Source organism: Pelodiscus sinensis, chromosome 15, assembly GCF_049634645.1.
Source record: "Pelodiscus sinensis isolate JC-2024 chromosome 15, ASM4963464v1, whole genome shotgun sequence".
Lineage (NCBI taxonomy): Eukaryota > Metazoa > Chordata > Testudines > Trionychidae > Pelodiscus > Pelodiscus sinensis.
Genome location: NC_134725.1, coordinates 34894348 through 34915523, shown reverse-complemented (window position 1 = coordinate 34915523; position 21176 = coordinate 34894348). Strand labels below are relative to the sequence as shown.

At 48.3% G+C, this 21176-nt stretch overlaps 1 protein-coding gene across 18 annotated transcripts in view; it reads left to right on the top strand.

The window, feature by feature from the left end:
* The first annotated feature begins 2978 nt into the window (after positions 1-2978).
* ATXN2 (ataxin 2) overlaps positions 2979-21176 on the top strand; it is a 120101-nt gene continuing 101903 nt past the window's right edge. For 5 of the 18 annotated variants that reach the window (XM_075898726.1, XM_075898723.1, XM_075898719.1 and 2 more), the window contains exon 1: positions 3392-3666. In XM_075898726.1, the coding sequence (XP_075754841.1) occupies positions 3524-3666 (143 nt within the window). In that variant the 5' untranslated portion in view covers positions 3392-3523. Of the gene's footprint in view, positions 3001-3389; positions 3667-21176 lie in introns of those variants that run through there. The other 13 variants (XM_075898722.1, XM_075898715.1, XM_075898714.1 and 10 more) reach the window with 5 other exon arrangements.

Genomic DNA, 21176 nt, shown 5'->3' with positions numbered 1-21176 from the left:
CGTCAGGCTTGTAAAATAAAACAAAACAAGAAACTTAGCAGCCAAAAGTATACAAATGTGGGGAAAATGCTAAATGTTGCTATGTATTTTTACCATTGTGTTCTACCACCCACAACTCTGCCAACCCTATGGGAAAACTTACTTTACAAGCAAGGTGAATAAATAACAATTGCCCAGCAGCATCATTCCTTTTTATTACACTTAACTCTCTAGGAATCCCAGAGAATTTTCTATGAACAGATTAGCCTCAAGAATTTTGAGTAACCATGGTTATAAATCAATTTATTCTCCTGGTTTTGAAATTCCATCTGCTTGTGCTAATAATGTAGATGACAAACTTTAGGCCAGTTCAGATTTTATTTGTACATATTACAATGAATAGGTTGCACTTCAATATCTCTGAAATTGAAAATTAGAATAAAGTAACAGGTTCAAGACACACCTCAAAGAGATCTAAAATTAAAGTTCCATGCTTAAAATTGGCTCATATTCAATACCATACATTAATAAAATGTTTTGCAACAAGGGTCAATAGGCCTTTCAGCACTTACACTAAGTCCAAGCTTCTGCCGATTACTGCAATCGAACATTAACTGTGTAAACAATTTCTCTTTCAATATATTAAATTAGGAATCTTAAGTCTGAAGGAGTTGGCAAAACAATGTGATAACCCTGCTGGATCCATTTCAGCTTTGTTCAAATACAGAACTGTAATGCTGTAATAAGTTACTGATGTTAAAATGAAAAAGTTACTGATGTTAAAATGAAAAGTAATAGAGAGGTAGCTGTGTTAGTCTGATCTTGATAAAACAAAAAAAGCAGTCATGTAGCACTTTAAAGACTAACAAGATAGTTTATTAGGTGATGAGCTTTTGTGGGGCAGACCCACTTCTTTGGATCGTATCCTGAAAGTGAATTGGCATGACCATTATATAAGAGAGGGATACAATGAAAACAGTAAACAAATTACAAACTAACAAATCAGCTACATAGAACAGAAGGTGGGGGCAAGGGAACAAGGAAGGAGGAAATTGCTTATTGTAAGAGTCAATTAAGTGGCTAATCTGGAATTACTAGAATATCAAAAGGTGGTGAGGCTGTCTTTGTAATGTGTAAGGTAACTATCATCTAAAATGTGATACATCTGTATTTAAAAGACCTCCGATTCCTCACATTTCTAAACTACTTGTTTAGAAGCCTGCATATATAATTTGAGATGGTTGGTTTTTTGTTAGGTAGGTTATGCAGACTGAAATTAAGAAACTTGGTGCAGCCTTGATTAAGTCTTTAAAAGGTGAAATGCAAAGCCAAAAATCAATTTTGCCCTTTACTGTGTTTCTGTGATGCTGATTGGCTTGAACTCCCCCCATGTCTTACTAGATCCTTATTTCCTCCTTTGTTGGAAGAGGGTGGGAAGATCTCTACAGATCTGTTGGAGGACTGAAGAGTGGTGTCATAGGGTACGTCTACACTGCAGCGCTATTTTGGCATACTGGAGTATCTTGAAGTAGCTCTCCTGCATCTTCACAGCAAGCCCTTTATTTCAGGCTTGCTATTCTGACATCTCTGTAAACCTCGTTCTACCAGGAGTAAGGGATGTTTCAGAATAGCACTTTATTTCAAAATTTGATGCTGAGTAGACAGCCACTTTGAAATAGCAACAAAATAAGCTATGTAGTTTGCATAGCTCAAAATGCATATCTTATTTTGAGTTATGGTGCTGTGTAGGTGCACCCATACAGAACTGTAAACTGAGCTGCTGCACTTCCTCCTTGAGATGAAGGAAATAGTTTCCAAAAAATCCAGTGAAGTTAGAGTCACTGTGGAGCCAGACACATGATGATCTATTTTAAATTTCAAATGTAACTGAGACCAAATCTGAAACCAATTCTGTATAGAGAATTTAGGGTTACCTCTACGTTGTTGTTTTAGTTATAACAGGAATATTTATTTCCCTCACGGGAGTCTTAATAAATGTTGGCAAAAGTGATTATTTAAAGCACACTAAAATTTCTAAATTACTGGGTTTATTGATATCTACTAGCAGTTTTTATAATGCGTGTGAATTTATGGGAGCATTAAGTTCTCAACCGTGGAATAAAACAGCACCGGATGAATACATTAGCTACGTCTAGACTGGCATGATTTTCCGCAAATGCTTTTAACAGAAAAGTTTTTCCGTTAAAAGCATTTGCGGAAAAGAGCATCTAGACTGGCACGGACACTTTTCCGCAAAAGCACTTTTTGCGGAAAAGCATCCGTGCCAATCTAGATGCGGTTTTGCGTAAGAAAGCCCCGCTAGCCATTTTCACGATCGGGGCTTTTTTGCCCAAAATACCGCGTTGTCTACACTGGTCCTCTGGTGCAAAAGCATTTGCGCTAGAGGGCTTTTGCCTGAACGGGAGCAGCATAGTATTTCTGCAAGAACACTGACAATCTTACACGAGATCCTCAGTGTTCTTGCGGAAATTCAAGCGGCCAGTGTAGACAGCTGGCAAGGTTTTCCGCAAAAGTGCTTTTGTGGAAACACTTGCCAGTCTAGACGCAGCCACAGTGTATTACCAAACTGAAGGGCTGTGGCCAAAACTATTTACCAGAGAATGCCCTAATCCTGCCAGCAGGAACTTGCTCCGTCTCCATAAAGTCAGCAAAGTCACAGGAGTGCTGCTGGGGAATCCTACTACAGGACGGGGCGCTACCGCTCCCCCCACCCAAGAGTGAAGGGAGCGGGGAAGGCAGAGGCGGCCGAGATCAGTGGCAAGAAAGCGGCGGAGCAGCGGGAGGTAACTGGCAGGGGCAGCTTCTGCGCGTTCAGCCGCCCGGGGGAGGGGGCTCCACTGAGCACGCGGCTGCCCCGAAGCAAGGCCTGTCCGGCTGCAGGGAGGCCCCATGCCAGGTGCGGCGGTGGGGCCGGGCCCAGGGAGCGGCGGTAACCGGCCCGCGGCGCCGCCAGGCGGCGGGAGCTCTGCTGCGCCCAGCGCCACTGCCCGGGAGGCTCCGGTGGGTCCCGAACCGCGGGCGGGCGGGCAGGGAGCCTGGATCCGCCCCCGCCCCCGCGCGGAGCCACGTCCCCGCGGCGCGTGAGGGGCGGCCGGTGTCCCTGGGCCTGTCCCCGGCCGCCTCACGTGTCCCGGCCGGCGCTCGCTCCCCGGCCGCCCCTTCACCTACCGCTTCCCCGCTCAGACCCTTCCGACTTCCCGTAAAGAGTCCGGCCGCGGAGGCGCTCCCGGCCGCGGAACGGAGCGGAGCCGGGCCCCCGAGCGCTCCCGGGCGGGCTGCCGGGGCCGCGGGGCGGGGCGCGGCCCCCCGGCGGGGCGCTGTCAGGCGGCGGGCAGGGCTGGGCGGGCAGGTACGCAGCGCGCCTCCCCTCCCCCCGCCGGATCCCTCCGCGCCCCGCTGCCCGCGCGCTCCCCCTCCCTCCCCGGCCCGGCTCGGCTCGGCTCGCACTGTTTGGGAGCAACCGGCCGAGGCGGCGGCGGCTCCTGCGCAGCGAGCGAGCGCAGCAGGCCCCGGCCCCTTCGCCATGTCCCTCAAGCAGCAGCAGCAGCAGCAGCAGCAGCCGGCCCAGGGCGCCGGGAACAACCGCAAACCCCCCGGCGGCAGCGGCGGCCCCGGCCTCCCGGCAGCGGCGGGGGGCGGCGGCGGCGGGCGGCAGAACATGGGCAGGTGGGTCTGGGGCGCGGGGCAGCGCCCCCGGGCCTGAGGGGAGGGGCCTGGCCCCTTGTCCCTGACAGGCCGCTCCGGGGGGTGCCAGGCAGGGTGAAGGGGCCCCGGCCTGGCATCAGCATGCGGCGAGGGTGAAGGGGGCCGGGCCCGGCCGCGGTGCTGGCGCAGCCCGGGCGCGGGGGCTGGTGGCTCCGCAGGGGGAGCGGGGAAGCCGCCTCGAGGCCTCCGTGTCCCGGGCCGAGGCCGCGAAGGACGCGGGGCGGGCGGCCGCAGGGTGAAGGGCTCGAGGTCGGTTCGCTTTGCCGGCGGGCGGACTCCAGGGTGCGGAGGGAGAGACCCGATCCCCCATCGGCCGGCGTGGGGAGAGTAGGCCCGGCCCAGCGAACGGGCGCCTGGCCCGCGGCCAAGCCAGCGCTGCTGCTGCCGGTCCAGAGGTGACCATTTTATTTTCGAAAATAGACGTTTTATGGAGACCAGCGTAGTGAGTCTGCTCCAGCCCCGGGGCCGGCCCTGCAATGGACAGCTCGTCCCCTCCCGGCCGGCTTCTTGGGGCGCTGCTTAAAGTGTCCAATTCTGGAAATGCAGGGGAAGGTGATAAACGATAACCCCATCGGAGCAGATGAGGTTTTTGAGCTCACTTCACAGAGTGAAACACTATCGAAGTTTCTAATATGCAGGCGCTTTTCACAGGTGAGAGGTGTCCTCAAGGCCAGCTGAGGATATTGAGATTCTCCCTGCAATCAGCTCCCTAGTTCTGATCCTATATCACAACTGCCACCCTTTGCTTGATAGGCCATGATTCTCAGGGCACAGATATAACCACCGAAGAGTTCACTGTTTATTTGGGCTTGGACCTGTAACCTGTCCACCATTCAGACTTTTTGGTATCCTGCATCTCCAGACATCTTTAGGATCCTGCATAATCATTTCCTTTTGCAGTTCTTGGTCTCTCAGGTCACTTGGGGTTTGTTTTCCCTCTTACATTGCTCACTAGTTTGGCAATTCTACTCTTATTCAGCTCTGTATTCTAGCAGAAAAACAAAATTTACTGGACAACTTCAGAAAGCAGGATTTCACTTCAACATAACAAAGTGGGGGAAAGATCTAGGACAAAAAGGAATAGAATAAAGCAAACTAAAAATATATTGACACCTTGAGCAATTTAGGAAAGTGATTTCTTACACTTGTGACCCTGTAGAATGAACTCTTAGTATTTGCTATTCTGTCCTCTTGAAAAAGAGTGGCACTCTAGAGGTTAACCCGAAGGTCAGTAAAGCTACAGCCTTCCTTGAAATTTTAGTGGGGATGTGAATGCTTTTTGTGTGTGAGAGCTCGTGTTTCCTGGTCAAATTCCAACTAAAGCAATTACATTCTTCCTACCTATGTTACCATTTTAGTTTCAAATGGATAAATTGTTACTAGGGCAGTTCACTCAGTTCACTCTCAGAGGTGGCTGCATTTCAGTGACTGAATCCCTTTATATAACACACAATATGTTTGAAGGTTTTTCTGGATGAAGGGTCCTGTAAAATTATGTGACTTTCTCTCACTGGAAGTCTTGCCAAGGGACTGAATGAAGCTCCTTTAAAATACTCTCGCAGATTAAGAGAAAAATCTTGGTTTTGTTTTAAAAGTGTTTTAAAAATTTATGTCATGCTGCAAATTTGTATGGTAGTTCTGATTGAGTGCAGAGTTTAAGCATATTTTTTTTAAAATGTTTTACAGTCTTAATCTTGGTACTTTGATATTAAACAAATTTGAAATCTGTAGTTTGTGATGAAAAATTAAATAACTGTTTCTTGCTTTTGCTGAGCTAGTTTCTTAACACTTTTTTAAATTAATTATCACTCCATAATGTTTACATACGTAATACATTCTTAAGATGCACATGCAACAGAGCTTTGCATGAGTAGTCACATTTTAGGAGTTGAAATTTGGCCATAAATTTCATTTGAACTGTTGGAGGCATAACATTTAAAAATTAGTGAAGACAAATACCTGCTTCTCTTTTGACAATGGAGCTAAATGCTTCTTCCTTTGCTTATATTATTAGATTGCGATAAATTTCCGTTTTTTTGGGGGGTTGGGGATTAGCAGCAATTTAGTAAAAATATTAAAAAAAAATACCTCTCAGAAAGATGCAGTAAAAAAAAATGTAGATGTACCTCTTACAAACAGGCAAATATATTAAATGCCACACCGCCATATTCCACATATACATGCTCCAACTGCTTAAACGATTACAGAAAATGCAGACACTATATACAAACCTGAAAAATCATGCTATCCAAAACAGTCTTTAATTCTGTTTTGGTCAGTTCAGTTTAGGGATGTAAAGGACCAGTCGACTATCCGATAAGCATTTGCTTATCAGATAGTCAACATGTTAGTCGTTAGTTCCCCCTTCCCCGCTCCTCTTGTTGCCTCTGTCAGAAAGAGGCAGTGGGCGGGGGGGGGGGGGGGAAGAATAAGTAGAGGATACTTCAAAGCTGCAGTGACAGGTAGAGCCTGGGGCCAGACCCTGGGCTCTATATGGCGTTGCCGCTTTGAAACTCCACATACTGCCTGATGCATGGAGCCGTAGGGCTGTTGCTACGCTTCAAAAGTGAAGGTGCACTATTGATTAATCGAATAGTTGATGTAAAATTCATCAGCTATTTGATTAATCATTACTCTCAATTTAACATCCCTAGTTCAGTTTTATCAAAATATAAATTTAGCTATTCTGGATCTCTCTTATAGTCATAAACAGTTGGTTCAATGCCATCGGACGGTACCATCCAAAGGAAATTTTTGTTATTGTGAGGGAATACCAATATTTTGTCCCCTGGAAAAGTTATTCAATTTTTTTTTAAATCAGGCTCTACTTTAAGTACCTGAGATACAGTTATAGACAATTTTCTTCTGTACTTTAGTATCATAATCAGTTTCTTAACTGTTCTGAACATTCAGTATTAAAGAGATAGAAATTAAGTGTTTTTAAAATTCCTTGTTATAAACAGATGAAAGCTGAACTGATTGAAAACTCTTTTTTGCCACTAATGCTAATTTTCTCAGTCCGACTTCTTTAGTCATTTTCACTTTTCAGTAGTCTCACCAAAAATCTTAGATCAAGAGCAGGATAAAGAATGATTATCCCACCTTGACGGAGCTAGCTGAGAATATGAAGAGTATGCTAACTCTTAGATATTATTGTAGTATAGTGATAGAAATGTAGCCATGTTAGTCTGGTGTAGCTGAAACAAAATACAGGACTATGTAGCACTTTAAAGACTAACAAGATGGTTTATTAGATGATGAGCTTTCGTGGGCCAGACCCACTTCCTCAGATCAAATAGTGGAAGAAATAAGTCACAACTATATGGTTGTGACTATTTTCTTCCACTATTTGATCTGAGGAAGTGGGTCTGGCCCACGAAAGCTCATCATCTAATAAACCATTTTGTTAGTCTTTAAAGTGCTACATAGTCCTGTATTTTGTTTCATATTATTGTAGTGGCTTTTTTCAAAATGCAGACTGATTCTGGCACAACCAAAGTTAAATCTCAACTTTCTCTAGCTTAAAGAGTTTACTTACTGGACTCAATGATTGTGTGTATGCGTGTGTGTGTGCATGCTTTTAGTATTGACCTCAATTAACTAGTAGCCTTCATCTCTGTCTTAGTAACCATTTCATGATGTTTCCCTTGGTTTACAGTTGTTCCCTTGGTGTCTTAGTGAATACCTGTAACTTCTCATTTTTTTATATTGTGTTAGCCCATCTTTCCCTAAAATAGTTACTGTTTTGTATATAAAATGCCTGATTTGTTTGATTTAGGGCAAGGCACTAAATGTCTTTGTTCATCCCTTTTTTGAACTGCAAAATTAGGATAATTTTCCATTTAAGCTCTCAGTTCTACTTCAAGGTTTAATTTACTGTTTGAAAGCACTTGGATATGGAGGCCATATATAATAATATACACTAGAGTTGTAAGTGACTAGTCCACTACCCAATAAGCTTATCGGATTGTCCACTAGTCTCTTGACTAGTCACTTCCCCCCTGAGGCAGCAAGGGCAGTAGAGTAGGAGCTGGTGTTGGGGGGAGCTGGCTTAAAAGCTAGTTTCCCCCCCCCCAGCATGGCCTCCACGGGGGGGCAAAGGAGACAGAGGGATAGCAAGGATTGGGTGGAAGCTGGAAATCAGTTGATTAGTGGCTCATGCCCAGTCTCAGATAGGGATGCAAAATTTTGATTAATTGGCTGATCAACTAGTTGATGCAATTTGCATTGACTATTCAATTAATACAGCGTTTCCCAAACTATGGGCCATGGCCCGGTACTGGGCTGCGGGAAAAAAATACCGGGCCTCAGCATGCATGGTGGCTGCTGGCAGGGCCGGCCTTAGGCCGATTCGGGGCCCGTGCCCCTGAACCCGGAAGTGCCGGTGAGTTACAGAGCCCAGGGCCCTGCTCCACTGATATGTGGAGCTGGGTCTCTCCCCTGGCTCTGCCTGGCGTGGGTGCGGGTCCCCCATCCCCAGAGCGTCCCCGCCGTTTGCGGCTTCTTCTCACCGCCTGCTGCTGCCCATGTGCAGGATTGCACGTGGGTGGGGAGGACGCCCGGGTGTGACGTGACGTCGTGGCTCGGGATTTTAAAAGTCTTCGGAGGCACATGGCGGGACCGCTCTGGCGGCCTCCGGCCCCGCAGTGTGGAAGGCAGAAGGTAGGGAACGGGCTTGGGCGGAGGCGAGGAGGCAGCAATGGGCTTGGGTGGAGGGGGAGGAGTGGAAGGAGAAGAGGCTCGAGCAGGGGGTGGAGAAGGCACCAAGGGATGGTGCAGGAGAGAGAGACAAATGCCAGGGGGCCAAGTGCAGACAATGAGGGAAAGGGCAGGAGGAGAGGTGTCAGTGGGAGGGGGGGATGCTGGGAGGGGAGAGGGGAAAGGCATTGGGGGCTGGAGGAGGAGGTGCTGGGAGAAGGCTTGAAAGAAGGGGTGGGCATGAGAAGGGTGGGAATGGAGCAAGTCATGTGTGAGGGTACAAAGGGGCAGGAGGGAAATGGGGCAGAGAGTGCTGAGGGGATGAGTATCAGGGAAAGAGAGGGCAAAGGGGGCAGGGGGAGTAAGGGAAGGGGGAGGCACCAGGAGGGTGCAGAGCTAAGGGAAGGTGCAGGTGCCAGAGGATTCTGGGGTGAGGAGGAGGGGAGAGCTGGCCACTGGAAGCAGCACTGGAGGAGGAATTGGGGCAGGCTGGAGAGAGAAGGGGGCTGGTGGAAGCAGGGCTGCCGGGGGGTGTGAGGTTGGGGGCAGGGAGCTGGCTGGGAAAATGCGGGGGGAGGGAGAGAAGTGGCCGCCGGAAGGACGGCTGGATGCGGGCAGCGGGGCTGGCCGAGGGAGATTGGGAGGAGAAGTGGGGGGGACCTCGCTGTCCGGGAGGAAGTTGGGGTAAGTGGGGCTGGCCAGAGGCTCAGTGGGAGGAGCAGGGGGGAGGAATGAATCTGTCTGCGGGGAGTGGGACTAACCCGGCCATATGTAGATCTTGGGTCGCTGCCCCCGTTCCCCTTCCTCCCCCTACAAAGCATGAATTAGTCTGTCCCGGGGATTCTCTTGTCTCCTCCCCCCCCCCACACACACACACACTCCCCTCGAGTAGTTGCGAACTGGATGGCTGGTAGACACACTCGTGCAGCCTGAGCACGTTTATCAGCCAGGCAGTTTGAAACTACAAACTGATACATCTAGTAATAATACAGCTTATCTAATGAGAAAATACCAGACATGTTATATGTCTGGTATTTTCTCAGTTTGTTTTTTTATGTGTTTATTTTTTTGGGCTGCAAAAAGCAGTATTGGGGGAAAAAAAAAAGGGTTCCAACCAAAGTAAAAAGTTTGGGGAACCCTGGTCTAACCAGCTTTCTGTCTTACAGTCCATTTATCCAATCCATATTCCTTAACTTTCTGACAAGTATATTGTGCTTTGCTAAAGCTGGCACTGGGGGTTTTGGGAGGACCAGAAACAATTTATTTGAATATTCATAATTTGATTAATGGATATGCAAATATGCAAATTAATGTTACCGGTCCTCCAAAATTTTGTGAATGGATTTACTGGTCCCTGTGTCAAAAAGTTTGGGAACCCCTGGATTAATAGATAAGGGTGCTGTTCCAGTGCTGTTGCTACGCTTCAAGGGCGAAAAGTGCTGCAGGGAGCATGGGGTCAGTGGGCGGACTCAAGCAGTCCCCTGCTGGTCCCATGCTCCCCACGGGATTTCAAAGAGGTGGCATTGCAGGGAGCCCAGGGTCAGCTGGGGACTTTGGGTTCCCAACTGACCCCGGGCTGCGCGCTGTGCTGCCACTTTGAAGCACCCCTCCTTTTCCCCCTGTTGCTGCCTCTTTCTGATAGAGGCAGCAAGGGGAGGGTGACTAGTGAACTAGTGTGTCAACTATCCAACTTTCTGGCTCTTAATACATTTAAAAAGCAGAAGTGCAGTGGGGGGATCCAGCATAAGCTGAGAATCAGCTGTATCGGCTCATGCTAGTCCCCCACTCTGCGCTTCAGCCTTTAAAATGTATTAGGAAGCTCTTAATACATCTAAAAGGCAGAGCCACAGCGGGATTAGCTCCTGAGGCCGAGAGCTTCCTGCGGCTCCTCTGCTTATCCACTAATCAATTAGCCGGTGGAAATTCCATTAATTAGTTTATTAAACTATATTTAACATCCCTAATATACACACACATTTTTAATATATTTTCCAGGATTACATAATCTCCCGTGGTGTCAAAGTTTATAATAAAATCCACAGAGAATTAGTTAGTAATCAATATTGCTTTAATGTAACACTCTTTAATTATCAAACTGAATAACCTACAGGTCACTCTTAATTGTTGATTGTTCATAAACAGTTATTATCAACGCAATGTTTGTTTCAGATGTTCTAGAAAGTGCAATTGACAACAATCTAAAAATTTTCTAATTGTTGTGATTTCCGACAATTATGTTAAGAATGCTCATCAGTGGATCTTATTAGTGTACCTTACATGAAGTAGGACACCTGATATAAAGTACTGGACTGTATCTTTGACCTCATGTTTACTGTTTATTTACAGGATGGAATAAAAATGCAGGAGTTTAACCTTAAGTAGACAGTATTATATAAACCAAAATTTTCAGTGGGCTTTAATGTTGCATGTAGGATTTTTATCTTTGCATATGTGGTACACCAACATTTTTTATAAAGACAGTCTGATTTTTCAAGGTGCTGAACTGAAATGAGGGATACAGACTTTTGCAGAGGTTCTCAGAAGATGCAGGCAGTTATGTATGTTGTGAATAAGTCATTATACAAGATGATAATGTTGACCTGTCTCAGTAGAGTAGACTAAGTCTGAGATAATCTGTTTGACAGACAGCTGTACTCCCTCCCCCCCCAAAGTATTTCTCTAAGACAAGAAACTGGTTTACTGTGTCTAGGCAATGACTTTGAAGGGAAAGCAGTTCTGGAGCCAACTCTCATCCCATCGATTGTTTTCAAAGCATTAATAATACTAACTGATGCATCCAGAAGTCTTCTCTTCACTCTGTTAAATTGAACAGTTGTTGTTTGTGATTGCTTGCTTTAAACTAGGGATGAAAAATCTAAGGCCTGGGGGATGTGTGGAATGGTTCAGAGGGTTGGGGGGCCCTCAAGACAGGGGATAGTAATGGGGTAGTGGTGGGGCCTTCAGGACAGGGAATAGTAATGGAGCTGGTCCAGAGCAGGGGGACTGGCCTTAGACCATGCTGCTTGGCCAGCAGTGTAGCTTCTCAGGACTTTGCTGCCCAGGGCAGTGTTTGCTTGCTGCCCCTTTTTGGTCAGTCTGGAGTGTAGCTGTCCCTGCTACCAGACCTCTCCCTTTCCATTTGATAAGAAAAAATGCATTCCACGCACATCCCATTGTCCTGACAATCAAATCCTGCCCATGCTTTGTTATGAAAAGAAGAAGCTGCATACCGAATTTGGCAGGTCGTAGCTCTTACCATATAGGAGGAGTTCTTTAACAAATGGACTTACAGGTGGACGGACAGGCAGATGCACACATTTTCAAATATATAGTAGAATAATACTATATTTGATGGTTAGGTAATACTAACTGAGTTACAATTGTGTAGAATTTATAAATATGTTCTAACTCCTATAGATCTCCAAAACTTACCTTTTCATAGGAAGGAATACTCTTTAGTAATGGTCTCAATTTTCAGTGTGACTGTTGAGCACAGCATACCCATAATGTAAATAACCTGATATGAGAAATGTGCTACTTTGGCTCTCTTCCTACAAAAGAATGGCTTAAACTGTTTATTTTGTTGACATACTCTTAACAATGTCTATGCCTTTATATGTGATTTTTTTTCTCTCCCCTACTATGCATGGAATGGTTTCCAAGGTTGGTCTGCCTACCTGCTTTTCTTTTACTCAAATTGCTCTTTAATTCACTTCTATAGTGTCCACAGTAAATTAGTAATATATTACATTAGAAACTTAGCTAACAGTCAGGATATGCACTGCTTACAGTCAGCATGATGATTGCTATGATTGCTTTCCCTTCTCACCTTATTCTGTCCTTATAGATTTTTAAACCGTTTAGTTTGTCTCAGTCCCTGAGCCAAAGAGTTTTTCATTAATCTGGAGATATTTAAGAGCAGGTTAGATAGACATCTATCAGGGATGGTCTAGAATAGTGCTGGGTCCTGTTGTGAGGGCAGGGGACTGGACTCTTATGATCTCACGAGTTACCTTACAGGGGGGAGGGATAGCTCAGTGGGTTGAGCCTTGACCTGCTAAACCAGGGTTGAGAGTTCAATCCTTGTGGAGGCCATTCAGGGATTTGGGGCAAAAATTTGTCAGGGATGGTACTTGGTCCTGCTGTGATGGCAGGGGACTGATCCTGTGTAGGCGCAGGTTTAGTTTTGTCGACAAAAGTCCACTTTTGTCGACAAAACCCTGTAGTCTAGACACACCCTCAGTGAGCAGTCGACTGTACAGTTAACCAATAAGTCTAGACTTATTAGCTATTTTTGTTGACTACTCACATTCCCCCTTCCCCCCCGTTTGCTGCCTCTGTATCAGCTGATTTCTCCCCAGCACTGGCTTCGCATTGGCACCTGTCTCCTCCTGCCCCCCCACGTGGCAGCCTCCCCCACATCTGAGGCAACAGCACATGGTGTCAGGCAGCTGGTCTGTATGGTGTAAGGATGTTACATTTCAATTAATCAGTTAGTTAACTAATGGAAATTCTGTCAACTATCCTTCCCCCCCCGCTGCCTGTGTATCAGCAAGAGACAGTGCTGGGGGGAGCCGGCTTTGGTTCCTCCTAGCACTGTTTCTGTGCAAGGGGGAAGGAGCAGGGGTGGCAGAGGCGCAGTGGGGGACCCAGCATAGGGTCCCAACTGCTGTGCTGCAGGCAGCTCTTGTATATTTTAAAGGACGAGGTGCACCAGGGAACCCGTGTGAGTGGAGACAGAAGCAGTCCCCACTCGTGAGGGGTCCCAACTGCTGCACTGCTCCCTTTGAAATGTACAAGAGCTGCCTGCGGCGCGGCAGTTGGAACTCTGTGCAGGGGAGGACTACTTTGGTCCCAACTTGCACTGTTCCCCCTGCTGTGCCTCTTCCTCCCCTGTCCCCAGATGGAGATGATGGTAGTGGGGAACTGGCTTTTAAGATGCCTCCCCCCAGCACTGGCTCCTGCTCCCTTCCTCCCCTCCCTCCCCTGTGCCTCTGATTCAGAGGCAGCAAAGGGGGGAAGCGACTAGTTGAGTAGTGGCTCAACTGGTTAACCAGTTGCTTACATTCCTTGTGTGGAGAGCTGGTTTTAAACTGGCTCCTCTCGCAGACTTACTCCTGCCTGACACCCTACACTGCTGTTTCTGATACAAAGGCAGCAGTGCAGGATGGCAGAGAGCTCCTGGGCAGTGGGGCTGGGAGCGCACTGGCTGCCAGCCCTGCCTCTGGGCCTATTGAGTAGTTTTGTAACCACGTAGATTTCATGCGCTTACACAGCTATTGAGTTACCCGAGATCTAACATCCCTAGTTCAGAAAGATCTCTAGTAGCTTAATGCTGTAGGTGAGAGTTCCATTGTTAACTTAGCTCTTAGAATCAATTTAGAATTAGAGAAATGATTGCTAGTGAGGACAAGGAGAATTTTTGCTGAGGGCCATTGCTACAGAAACAAAAGGAAAAGACAGTAATGTTAATGAAAGTGCTGCAGCAGATGTGGAATTTATAACTTCGCATTCACTGAAAATGTTAAAGGAAAACTGCAATCATTTTGCTCAGTCCAGCAAACTAAAAGCTTACAGGCTAAAAAGCACTTCTCACTAAAATAAAACTGATTTCTTAATCTTTTTTCAGTTGTGACGGTCACTTTTAAATCTAATGCTGCAGATCTCTAGGTTATTGAAATGGCTTGTACAAAAGAGAATATCCAAGTTAATTTCTAGCTTGTCTGAGGCTGGTTAAGTCAGCTGCCTGACTTTTCTGTAATGTTTAAAATGTGTTTAGAACATTAGTATAACAGAGCACAGTGGAAACTCAGCTATAGCCTCTTTCAGAGTGTTCTCATATGATTACATCACTTTTCTGACTTCTGCATGAGAGGCTTCAATGCTGTCAATAGGTTCATCTCAAATCATGCCTCAAGAACAGTGGTTCTCACCTATTTACCATTGTGAGCCACACTTGCAGCTCTCTGTGCTCTATGGGCTGTGTCCATACAATATATAAACTACCTTTATGGCTCTGAGGATGTCACATGGGCCACAGCTGGGTGCCAAGAGGGCCTCAGCAAGTTGTGGGTTGAGAACTGCTGCTTGAGAAGCTTATATTGTAAATAGGACAGTCAATATTTGAGAATCTTTCTATTCCTTCTTTTTTTGTAAATACAAAGAAGTCTGTCAGTCTTGGACAGTCATAAATCACTGAATTTGTTATTTTTATCAGAGTGATGAATCTGCAGGTCTGCTCTTGAGCAGTTATCTTTTGCATTCATTATTACTTTAAGAAATGTATGGTTCCAGGTACTTGAAGAACAACCAGTATTTGTGCCTTTTGTGTGCTACATGTGCAGTTGATCTAATACAGGCAGTCCCCGAGTTACGCGGATCCGACTTATGTCGGATCCTCAGTTACGAATGGGGTTTGCTGCCTGTCTCCCTGGTCTGCTGGAGTCCAGTAGACCAGGGAGACAGGAAGCAAAGCCTCTGAGGACGCCGGCAGCAGGACAGCCGCGGCACGTCTGGGCTGTCCGCTGCCCACGTGCTCCGCGGCTTTGCTCCATGTCTCCAGCAGACCAGGGAAGGAGTGGGCAATAATTTTTGGTGGGGGGCCCCTCCAAGATTTTGGTAAATGGTCAAAGTCTGCACTTTTCTGTGGAGGGCGTGTGATGTCTGGGTTGGAGGGTGGGTGAAGAAGGGTGCACAGGGTAAGGGATTAGGGTGCAGGAGATGGCGTGGGGTCTGAGAAGGTATTTGGGTGGAGGAGGGGGCTGTGATCTGGGTGAGGGGTTTGGGGTGTAGAGTCAAGGAGTGAGTGTGGGTGCAGGAGAGGATTCTGGCCTGGGGGAAGTATGTAGGAGGAGGTGCAGGGTCTGGAAGGTGCAGGGTCCCTGTCACCTGGGGCAGGGAGTGCAGAGGGTTTGGATGGTGATCTTGGAGAGGGAGTCGGAGTGCAGGATGGGTAGGGGTGCCAGAGGCAGCTGCTGGCTGGGAGGAGTTTACCTATGTGTCTCTTGGCCAGCAGGCTGCAGCACCCTCAAGTCAGGCTGGGCTCCCTGCCTGCTGCAGCCCCAGCTTGCTTGAAAATGCAGGCTGCTCCTTCCACATGACGTTCAGCTTTAGATGGGGGAAGAGGCTTGTACTGCCCCAGTCTCTCAGGCCACTCTCTCAGCTCTGATTGACTGCCTATTTCCAGCCAATTTTTGTCAAGCAAAAAAAAAAGGGGGGGGGATTGGGGACCCACCAGTGCATGAAAATCACATTCCTTCCCCAAGACCCCACACCTTCCTTGAGGCCCCATCCTCTCTGTTCCTCTCCATTCCATCACTTGCTATCCTCAGCCATTATACACTTTCACTGGCTTGAGAGAGGAGGTGCGGGCTCTGGGGTGAGAATGAGGAATTTGGGTATGGGAAGGGTTGAGAAGTGCAAACTCTGAGAGGGAATTTGTATGCAGGAGAAGGGGATGCTGGCTTAGGGAGGGGGCTCAGGTGGAAGGTTGGGGTGCTGAGCAAGCCACAGGCTTGTGGATGTGAGGGTGCAGGAGTTTGGGTTGGATATGTGAGGGGCTCAGGGCAGGGAGGTTGTGAGTATGATGGGCTCAGGACACAGATTTGTGATGTGTGCAGGAGTGTTGTGGCAGAAGACTGAGGATGTGGGGCTGCAGGAGTTTGGGGATGTGAGAGGCTCAGGACAGAGGGTTCCGGTGTATGATAGGCTCAGATTTGGGGACAGGTGGTGCAGAAGTGTTACAATGCTGTGACCAGATGGGGTTTTGGCCCCAATTGGGGCTTGTTGGCCAGACTTCATTTTTAAATAAAATATTATGTCAAACTCAGAAGGTTTTAGCATTGTCTTTATTTATCGGAGGGGTGGGGAACCTGTTTTGAGTCAAGGGTCACTGACCCACAGAAAAGTCAGTTGAGGCCACACAAGTGAGATGCAAAAAAACCAAATCTTCCAAACCCCCCAAGCCTCACTAATGTAGTTTCAACTGTGCTGGTGGGGGTAGGGGACAGGATGCTGCCAGGTACTGGGGTGGGTGGCAGGGTGCTGGCACAGGTGGCTGGGTGCTGGGACAGGTGGCAGGGTTCTGGGGTCAGGGACATGGTCCTGCTGGGCACTGGGGTGGGTGGCAGGGTGCTGGGATAAGGAACAGGGTGCTGCTGGGTGCTGGAATTGGTGGCAGGGTGCTGCGGCTGGGGCCAGGGTCCTGGGGTGGGTGGCAGAGTTCTAGGGACAGGGTGCTGCTGGGTGCTAGGGTGGATTGCAGGGTGCTGCTGGGTGCTGGGATGGGTGGCAGGGTGCTGGGGCTGGGGACAGGGTGGTGCTGGGGTGGGTGGCAGGGTGCTGGGGCTCAGGACAGGGTGCTGCTGGGTGCTGGGGTGGGTGGCAGGGTGCTGCTGGGTGCTGGGAACAGTGCTGGTGGGGGCAGGGGACAGGCTACTTGTGGGGAGGTTTGGACAGAGGCAGCTGGGACCAGTACCTGGCAATCCTGCAACACCTCTGGGTTTCAGGAAGTGTGCAACTGTACTTCCCCTCCCCAAACTGCTGGCGCATGCACTGCCTGAACAGCAGGGGCTGTTGCATCCCAGCAACTTACTTCTGTGATGACATCCTGTGTGTGGGGGGAGGGTGCAGGGAGTCCCAGGGCAGAGCGCGCTGCCTGCACAGTTGGAGCTGCACAGCCCTGGGTCTCCTGACCTCCCACCCCTCCACCGCAAAGAAAGGCCATGGAACTAAGTTGCCAGGTGCCACAGCCCTAGCTGTTCAGGCAGAGCATGCCGGCTCCTTTGGGAAGGGGAAGTGCGTCCCTCTCCACTGTGGGTCATGTGGGGTCACCTCGGTCCGGCACCCCCTAGTATGCTGGCCAGGAGCAACTGTTCCCTTCTGCCCCCGCCTTGCTATGCTTCTGTGTTGCCAGGGAAGAATGGGAAACAAGTGTGCTGTTTCTTTAAGAAGTTGGCTAGTTGGCTTTCTCTTTCAGAGGGGGAAGGGGAGTGCTGGCTCCTCGCAGAACCCCTACTTTCGCTTCGCGGAACCCCAGAATTCCGCAGAGCACCAACTGGGAAACACTGGAGTAGTCAATGGAATTTCCGTCAATTAGTCAATGGGGGAGGAGGGGTATGCATGCTATCCATGTTGTGACTCTGCAGTTTCAATGTAGGTTAGCTCTCAGGGATGGCAGTGAGAGAGACACCCATGCTGCGGTTCTGCCTTTTAAATGTACTAAGAGCCCAGGGGCTTTTACTACATTTAAAAAGCAGAGGCACAGCAGTGGGAGACCCAGCGTGAGCCGGGACTAAAGCAGTCCCGGCTCATGCTGGGTCCCCCACTGTGCCTCTGTCACCCTACCCTTCCTCTCTGCACCGACACGGTACTGGGAGGAACCAAAGCACTGAATCCTGCTCCTCCCTTCCTTCCTCTGATGCAAAGGCTGCAGGGGTAGGGGGAATAAATAGCTGAATAGTGATTGTACTAGTTGTTTACATCCTTATTGCATAGCAATATTCTTATTCTCTTTTTATTAACAGTTACCAAGCAAGCAGAATATACATGCTAAGCATACAATGTCATGCTCACCAATACTGATCAGGCAAGGTCAGTTTTGTCTAGATTCTGGCTGCTTAATGTCAGATCGAGCAGAGAATTCTTGACAGCTCTGATCTTAGGCTGTGTCTTGGAGATTGAGTTATTTTTCTTCATCCCGGTCTTTCCTTCTTATTCTTATAGGCTGTGTCTAGACTGGCAAGTTTTTCCGCAAAATCATATGATTTTGCGGAAAAACTTGCCAGCTGTCTACACTGGCCGCTTGACTTTCCAGAAAAGCACTGACGATCTCGTGTAAGATCATCAGTGCTTTTCCAGAAATATTATGCTGCTCCCGTTTGGGCAAAAGTCTTTTTCCGAAAGACTTTTGCGCAAAAGGGCCAGTGTAAACAGCACAGTAGTGTTTTCCGCAAAAAAGCCCTGATTGCGAAAATGGCAATCAGGGCTTTTTTGCAGAAAACCGCGTCTGGATTGGCCACGAACGCTTTTCCGCAAAAAGTGCTTTTGCGGAAAAGCATCCTGCCAATCTAGACGTGCTTTTCCAAAAATGCTTTTAACGGAAAACTTTTCCATTAAAAGCATTTTCGGAAAATCATGCCGGTGTAGATGTAGCCATAGTGAAACTTGAGTCATATTTAGATATACAGGCAGTCCCCGAGTTACGCGGATCCGACTTATGTCGGATCTGCAGTTACAAACGGGGCCCTCCCTCTCCCTGGTCTCCAGCAGACCAGGGAGAGGAAGCAAAGCGGCGGAACACGCGGGCAGCGGACAGCCCAGACGCGTCTGGGCTGGCCGCGTGCTCCGCGGCTTTGCTCCCCGTCCCCCTGGTCTGCAGACCAGGGGGACGGGGAGCAAAGCGGCGGAACACGCGGGCAGTGAGCTCTGGTCAGGGGGGCGGGGAGCAAAGCAGAGCAAAGCCGCGGAGCATGCGGCCAGCCCAGACGCATCTGGGCTGTCCGCTGCCCGCGTGTTCCGCCGCTTTGGTCTGCAGACCAGGGGGACGGGGAGCAAAGCAGAGCAAAGCCGCGGAGCCCGAGGGCAGCAGGACAGCCACGGCGCATCTGGGCTGTCCTGCTGCCCCCGTGCTCCGCGGCTTTGCTCCGGACGCCTGTGGTACAGCAGCTGGGGCGCTGCCGGTTGGTCCTGTAGCGCCGCTCTGGGCGCTACTGGACCAACCCGGCAGCACCCCAGCTGCTCTGCCCCAGGCGTCCTGATTCAGCCACTGCTGGTCAGTTTCAGCAGCGGCTGAATCAGGACGCCTGGGGCAGAGCAGCTTGGGTGCTGCTGGGTTGGTCCAGTAGCGCCGAGGAGCGGCGGCGCTACTGGACCAATCCAGCAGCACCCCAGCTGCTCTGCCCCAGGCGTCCCCAAGTCAGCTGCTGCTGAAACTGACCAGTGGCTGACTACAGGAAGCCCCTGCCCTGGGCTTCCTGGAATCAGCCGCTGATCAGTTTCAGCAGCAGCTGACTTGGGGATGCCTGGGGTTCTTAAGTTGAATCTGTATGTAAGTCAGAACTGGCGTCCAGATTCAGCCGCTGTTGAAACTGATCAGTTTCAGCAGCGGCTGAATCTGGACGCCAATTCCGACTTACATACAGATTCATCTTAAGAACAAACCTACAGTCCCTATCTTGTACGTAACCCGGGGACTGCCTGTACTGTACCCAGTTATTTTACTAAAATGTTACTAACCAGTACTATTATAATGTAATTCTCTAACCAATTATATTCCACCACCAATGTTCCCTCTAATCTTTTTCAGTCTTATGATTTTTTTTTTATGGTCACCGAGGCATGTGTAAATGTGCACCACTGGTAGAAACTAAACCTAGCTATGGGTGCTCTTCTAATCAGCCGGGCAATATTTAAATCTCTTTTGAGCAGCTGTACAAGCGCACAGCTTAAAAGGAACACTGCCTACCACCTTAGCTGATTTACGCATAGAAACATTAATTGTACAGCAGACAGAACAAATTAAAAATCAGACAGATCATACAGACAGACAATAGAGAAGTGAGGAGCAGAGTTGTGAAAATGTAACCATATACCTGGTTAACCAATGAGCCTGGGCAGGTTCCTGGTACACCTGGGGAACTGGTTTAAAAGCTGTCTCTCTACACGCATGAGCTCCCGGGGAGCCTCCTTTACTCCCTCCACACTGCACTGCTGTATGGGGCCCGATGGGACTTGGTGTGCCTCAGGAGCCGGCTTTTTAGTTGCCAGCTTACATGCACAGGCTCCTGGGGAGCTGCCTGCCTCGTCCTACCGCTCCCCCTATGCTACTACCTGTATCAGATGTAGCAGCATGGGGGCATAGGCGGGAGCTGCTATGCATGGGAAGCTGGCTTAAAAGTCAGCTCCCTGCATGCACGGGCTCCCAGGGAACCAACTGCTGCCCCCATGTGTAATCACTGAAAATTTTAATTAAACACATATTAACATCTCTAGTGGGCACCATAATGAGAGTACAATAAAGAAATGAGAATGTCACACTGAATGTTGTCAAACTAAGTTTTCTTTAACCATTTAAAAAACTGTTTCTTTACTTGGTGGTATTGGGTGCCATTAGGACAGGTTCTCCTTCCTAACATCCTAATAGTATACTATTTTAATTTATTTAAACTAGGTGGTATGTGAGGAGAGGATGTGATAACCTGCTTCTTAGCTCATGGCTGCAGCTGTTTCAATTTAGCTGTAGACAAAGGTATAGACTTTAGGTCTTGCAATATTGCTGCAAAGAACGGTCTGTTTCTTACACTTACACTGTAGTGAGATGAGGGCCTGAAAGTTTACCCTCAAGAGTTATCTTTGTCTGACTGAGGGGACAGTGAAAGATCCCATGTCAATGACTGTGTCCCATTCATTGTAATAGGCTTAGAATTTATGCCCATCTGTAGACATCTGACCAGGAATCTATTACTGTGCTTCGTTTACAGTAAGCCTAGCCTAGTGCCTTTGAGCCTTATCTGATATTTGTGGTCGTTTGGGGGCTCTCTTGGGCCAGGGCCGGCTCTAGGTTTTTTGCTGCCCCAAGCAAAAACATTTTTTGCCCCCCTCCTTTTTTTGTTGGCTTTTACACGTTTGCACTTTGCAATTTTTTTTGTTTTGTTTTCGTTTTTGTCCTGGCATTTTAGTCCTATAAATAGCAAATATAATTTTAATTATTTTTTTCCATAAAGGTAAAGGTGCTTCAAGTAAACTCCCCCTCCCCTTTCACTTGCTACTGGGTC